General features: G+C 45.9%; 1 protein-coding gene across 1 annotated transcript in view; it reads left to right on the plus strand.

Moving 5' to 3' along the window:
- IGF1R (insulin-like growth factor 1 receptor) overlaps positions 1-6,726 on the plus strand; it is a 300,375-nt gene that overhangs the window by 232,951 nt on the left and 60,698 nt on the right. The window contains 1 exon segment of the mRNA XM_010845844.1: positions 6,643-6,724. Coding sequence (XP_010844146.1) covers positions 6,643-6,724 — 82 coding nt within the window.

The following is a 6,726-nucleotide window of genomic DNA, read 5'->3' on the forward strand; positions in this document are numbered from 1 at the left end:
TTTTCTCCTGCACAGCAGGTGGTTTCTTTGGCTTTGAGAAGAGAAAGCTTAGAGGGGACACAGCTCTTCTTTCTGAATGTTTCAGACACCAGGGTGACCACCTGATTCCTCTTAATGGCTACAGTTTTCCAGGCAGAGAAGCCGGCTGAAATGAACTGGGGTTTCTAGGCAGTGATTCTCTGGAGTTTTCTGGTACCAGTTTCTCAAGACGGTCAAGACAGATTCTTCTTATCTTCCTTTTGAGAAAATTGTGCTTTACTCATTGTATGTATGATTTGTAAATACATATACACGTGCATACATATGCGTGTGAGTGGAGCTCACACACTGTTGTGCCAGGTTTATTTCATAAGTCTTAGCACTTTTGTGTAAGCCTACTTTTCCACACTAGCTGACATATTTAGAGAACTCCAGACTAAAACACCGGGGTGAGACAGCTTCATCTTGAGCCCGGGAAGCCTCGTGGCTCCTCTCCTCTCTACCCCTTTGATGGTTTCTCTTCTTGGACTGGTGGGTGGGGAGGAGTGTGTGCTTGAGGTCAAAAGGCAGGAGAGATGGAAGAGTACTTGGCAGGATAAAAGGCCGTGGGCCCCCCTGGCCCGAGGTGGGCTCTCCCTGACCCTCTCTGCAGTCCCTCATGGCTCCTGGAGATGGGACACTCTTCAGTCCAGCTGGGACATCCCATCAAGGTGGCTCACCCACCTTCATGGCTGAAAAGACCAGCATGGAGTTCCAAAGCGGCAGGGCCGTGCGTGCCCTCAGAAAGGGCAGGGCCTTTCTGCCCTCGTGCCTCAACTCGTGCCACTTGAGTTGATGAGCAAAGAGGAAGTGGTGAGGCCCAGCCTCGCCTGTAGGTCCTTGGGATCACTTGTGAGGCTTAGAAGAGGAATCCTGTAGATGCATTATTATCCTTACTTAAGCCTGAGCTCTGTGTTAGGTCTATTAAGGAGTGGAGCAGGGAAGACTAGAAATGTGGGGCCCAGAATTCACAGGTGAATATACGGAAATCCATGTGAGCGGCCTATTTTAAGAGAACGTAGGTATCAGAAAGGCTCAGGGACTCTAGGCGCTGCTGGGCCCCGTGGGAGGTGGAGGCCTGTGGATCCCGGGTCCTGCCGGGCTCCGCTGCGTCCATCCGCTGACCGGGCCCCAGGGCACAGCATCCACGCAGTCCCAGGATTTCCTCATCTGTGCTGCTGCCCCTCTGTCTGCACCACTGCCAGGGCTCACCGGCCCTTTGCTTGCCCCTCTCGTGTTCCCGCTGCCGTCCTCAGGAGCTGGGCTCTCTTACCTGCAGAACCTGCAGGACCGGGCCTGGCTGATGTCTTTAACGGTCAAAGGAGACTTACCCATCCCCCCAGCGAGCTGGCTCAGAGGTCTCTGGAGGAGAGGCCTTGGGTGGGCTTCTGGCTATGCTGAATGGGGCACTGCTGTGAGTCCAGCAGACGCAACTGGGGCTTCCCTCTCTTCCCCTCCCCATGGTGTCTGGTGGAATCAGCTCCTCTCCTGGCCAGGCAGGAAAACCACACACTCTCTGGACCACATGTCTCCCGGATGTACTTGGGAAGTTGAAGTGTGCTTTCCTGGAGTTAGCAGCCATTCACCTTAGTGCAGAGTGATGCTTGTCTCTTAGGAAAGGCACCCTCTTTTTATGGGGAACTGCGGTATGTCCCTTAGGGTACCCAGAAATACCTTAGAAAACCCTACACTAGTCTGGATTTTGATATAGAAACTTAACCTTATTTCAGTGTCCACGAACTGGTTCTGTCCTTTTGAAATTATTTGGGATAAAATGTTTGTGTTTTTTAAACTCGTGTGACTAAGTGGTCCCTTTCCCATTTTTTTCTTCTGTGAAGAACTTGAGTTCTCCATCTTCTCTTCCAAAATATGCTTGTAAAAGTTTCTCTGAAGTAAAGATTGTTAAAGAGTTTATTGGCAAGAAAAGAAAGAAACGTTTTTAAAATCCCTAGAAAGAATTTAATAAATACAAGGACTCCGGGGAGGGAAGGAGAGAGTTAAAGGTTGATGTGTGTGACTTTTTTCCTGTTCCCCAAAAAGAAGAAAATGAGCTTTTAAGCGCAACACCTTGTTTTTATGGGATTGTGGCCCTGAACGAATCCTTTCAGTGCAGATGTGGGACCTGTTGTAAGCTTTCTTGACAGTTTACATAGGCGTTTGTTTTTATTTTTGGTCATTGTAAAAATTCCAATGACCAGAAAGATCTCATGGGCAAAATCCACTCGCTTCCCCCTGCGTGTATTTGTTGGTTTATAGCACCTTCCGTTTTCCTTTTATTCTTAGAGGCAGAAATGCCTTTCATCACGCCAGGTGTGCTCCTTATTCATGGAAGCCAAGGAAGACGTTCCTTCCTTTCTCCCATAGCTCTGTGATTGGAAATTTGGTAACTGTACTAAATTTTAAGTTTTGGCACTCGCGTGGAGCAGCCATCGTCTGCTGGCTAGACACACTGCCCGGGGCTTTTCAAGAAATCCCTTAATAGTCCTGAACACTAATAATATTTATATACATTGAGATGAGGCAAAATTTACAGCGGGCTTCTGGGGCTGGCTCCAGGACTCTCTAATCCTGAACTTCCGCGGGTTCTCCTGCCTGCCTCCCGGAGCCCTCGTGGATCGTGCTGCAGCCAGGGGAACTCTGGCTTCCACCCCTGAGTTTGTCCTCCAGTAAATGGTCCCCTTTCTCTCTCTCTCTCCCCATCACACCCTGTTTTTATTCCCCCAAAGTATTTGATATGTGTTTGTGCACAGTGGCGTGATGTACCGTGGAAGATCTATGGTCGCAATTTGTGATCCCTTTAAGAGGAATTGTTCTGTCTAGGAACAGGATTTTACCTAATTTAAGCTTTACCGAAATTCCTTCTGAGGCAGCTCCCGTTGCTGAAACAAAACCCTACCTCCCTAGCCCGTGTGTTGCTGTGGCAGGAATTGACTAATGGTGCGGTTCCATGCAGTGCACCCCCGGAGGGGCGTGTGCTGCAGAGGACCACTGCCCAGAGATGCCATTTCCGGTGCAATAGGGAGCAGAGTGCAAAACATTAGCCACAGATACTTGGTTAGGTTTTTTTTCTCTTTCTCGTACTGGAAATGCCCAACATTTGTGTTTGAGTCTAAGCGTACCCAGGGCATTTTTATATGCTTTTAAATGCTTTTAGTCTTTAGCACTACATTAATACCTATTTGATATTGATGTCTGCTACTCATCATTTTATTGATATGTAACATTTTATTTAAATTGTAAGCAAGGGAAAAAGGGTTTTACAAGTAGACATTGTTCCTAGTTAGTCTCTGATGATGAGCATAATATTCTTAGCCACTGTTCGTTCCTCCAAACACAAGCCTGGTGGTGGTTGATGGCCAGTGAGCAGCCCTGGGGCCTTCCGTGCTCTGAACGGGGAGTGTGTGCTCAACATGGCAGGTCTGTGCTACGACAAATGAGCATGGTTTCTGCAGTTAGTTTCATTTTTAACCCTGTGAACCTCACAGATCGGTTGTATTACAGGAACTCGGTAGGGACGGTAGAACATTTCTCCTCTGGCTTGATCCCGCTTCTTCTAGCACGGCCCCCTCTGGCCATCATACCCTCTGTGCTGCTGCCAAACGACCTCTTTCTACCGTGAAAATCAGACCGTCGTGTTCTCCTGCCCGAAATCTTCAGTGATGCCCACTGTCCGCCACTGAGCCAGAGTGCCTTGGACAGGCTCCCGAGGCCTCTCTGAGCTGCCCTTCTCCTCTCTCCCAGCATCACCTGTTACTGGATCCCTGCCATCTTCACGAGCACCCACTTCTCCCATCGCAGCCACTTAATCGCTTTTACACATGATTTCATCTGTTCCTCAGCTTTTAGCTTTCAGCTCCAGCCTTTCACACCTATGTGAAGCCTTCCTGGGCACCCAAATGCCCAAGGCAGGCTATGTACCACCACTTGATTCGTGTGCTTACCTGGTATATTATCCACCCCTTAAGAACAGGGTCTGGCACACAGCTGCAGTGCACACTCAATAAATAGTTGCTAGGTGGATGATTAAATGAAGGATAGGTAGTCTTAATCTCTCTTGTTTTTAGTTTAAAAACCTGAACTTAGGATTTGCAGAGTTATTCTTTCTCTAGATCTTGGGCCTTGAAGTTACCTCTATAATAGATATTTTGAACTTAGGCATTTAATCTGTAATTACTAGATCAAGTGTGATACCTGAGAGTCAAGTGTGTGGCCTCTGTGTGTGCATTTGCTGCAGATACAAGTTGGTGGTGTCAGCTTCAAGATGATGCTTTCCATAGACACAGCATTTTAGGAACTCCTACAACAACAGGCTTTTTTGATGTGACTGGAGATAGTTACTCCTTGTAATTGATTGGGTAGATTAGCTTTTGGAAACAGCCAGAAATCATTGAGAGGCAATTCTAGTAAACAACAATGACATAAACCAACAGTCACTGTCTTCTTCTTTGCTTATACATGGCTCTGAAGGCACTTCTCAGCTGGGATTTGTTCGGTTGCGTCTAACAAATAGCAGGCACTTAAACACGACACAAGTTTATTTCTTATTCATGTAAAGAAGTCTAGAGGTAAGCAGTCGAGGGTCAGCCTACTGGCTGCACAGTCGTGAAGGACCAAGTTCCTTTGGTCTTGCTGCACTGTTCTTAATGGGTCACCTCACGGTCTAGTATGGCTGCTTGAGCTTCAGTCATTACACCTGTATCCTAGCCAGCAAGGAGGACGGGCGTGCCCCCTTTGTTTGAAGCACTTTTCTGGGAAGTTCCACCCCAAACATTTGCTACTAGCTAGAGTAAACTAAATGTTTACTCATTAGCTTAGAACCTAGGTTGCTTTTAGGTACAGGAGCGGCCGGGAGATGTTATAGCTAGCTAGGTGGCAAAATGCCCAATTAAAAATCAAGGTTCTATTACCAAAAGACATAACAATGAATAATGGAAGGTCACCTCTTTGTCTCAGTCAAAAGATGATGATCAGAGAAGAAACCTGCAAACATTTTTTTTAAGCCTGACAGTATCATAAGAACTTGTTTTTTCCGAGGTGACAGTATTCATTTGAACGTCCAAGTTCTGACAGCTGTTTTTAAATGCACCTTTTGGCAATAAAATACGTACTCCTATGCAGCTACCAAATGTGTATATTGGTACCAACTTCCCAGAGGACAGTTCAACCCAGCAAGGCTAACTCTGGAAATTGATTCTATTGAAATAATTAAGAATTCTCATGAAGATTGACTGCTCATTGTCCTAATAAAATGTTGGGAATAAATGAAATGTCTAATAGGAAACTGATTACAACTTATGATGTACTATACCATGGGATGTGATGCAGCTGTTAAATTATTGTCGAATTCACAGTATGTTATGCCAAAAAATGCTTTTAGAATGACTTGATCCTTTTTTATAGATGTTTACATTTGTGTGTGCATGCACGTGCATAGAAAATGATCTGGTGGGGGAGTCTTCACGGAGGTACAGATAAAGTGCCATTGTGGACAGGCAGACTAGGTGGTCAATGTAGTTTTTAATCTGATTTCTGATTTTCTTCATCTTTTTTATTATAAAGAAAAACAGTAATAGAAGCTTTACTAAATAATGCATGTCAGAGTCAGTAATCTACATATTTAAATAATTTTGTGTTTTCCAACTCATGGAAAAAGTAGGAAGCAGATAATGCAAACCAGATTTCACATTTTGTTGACTTGCACTTTATTCGCTAGTAAGGCTAACAGAGAGTTAGTAAGGCACCTTTGCTAGTAAGGCACACTGCTCTAACACCCCTAGAGTGTGATCCTTATGGCATTGTTATAGAAATAAATGCCAGCTCATCTGTTTGGGACAAGAATTGTGGTTCTCTGGCTTTTTTAGATACTCCTTTCACTTATCTTTAACGTAGAAGGGCTCGCAGGATATGGTTTGTAATGATATCTTATGGTCGTCTGGGCTGGAGACACTGCCCACCCATCTTATATGTGAGAAAAACCATCAGACATGGGGGCTTCTCTGTGATCTATTAGGTTGTGGTACATGCATACGTTAATATCCTTGTTTATCTGGGGTGAGACCTTTGGTATGATACAAGCAGATACAAACTTTCTAAAGCTAATTTGTCAACCCCTATAGTATCATCTTTAGCACATACTAGTTTTAATGTTTTAAAAATGAATGAGCATTTCTGCACACTATTTAAAGATATTTACAGATATCAGAAATAGTTAAGGATATTTCAGTAAGGAACACATGCAAAATGCAGATTGACTAGCGCATATAATGGCTTCTAAAGTAACAATAAACTGTACGGTCCACGTAGTGCTTCCGGGGTACCACCCGTGCCACAGGTAACCTTCCAAGATGGGGGCTACTACCGTGTTTTGTAGATGAGAAAGAGGATCAAGGTCAGAGATCGTTAAGCACTCCTCCAAGACCAAACAGAGTAAACTAGTAGAGGCTGGATGTTAAACCCTGCTCACCTCGCTCGAAATGCAGAGTACTTGCTCCCTGCCCCAGCGCAATTCTCAACATGTAACACTGGGGATTCAAGCTTTGGGGCCCCGGCGGGTGGCTGGTGGCTTGGGGGTGCCGGGTGGGGGCCCCAGCGCCCAGCGGCCTCACACCCTGCCTGTCCCCACAGTGTGCCCCAGCGCGTGCGGGAAGCGGGCGTGTACGGAGACCCATGAGTGCTGCCACCCCGAGTGCCTGGGCAGCTGCAGCGCGC

This window comes from Bison bison, unplaced genomic scaffold, assembly GCF_000754665.1.
Source record: "Bison bison bison isolate TAMUID 2011002044 unplaced genomic scaffold, Bison_UMD1.0 scf7180017864224, whole genome shotgun sequence".
NCBI lineage: Eukaryota > Metazoa > Chordata > Mammalia > Artiodactyla > Bovidae > Bison > Bison bison.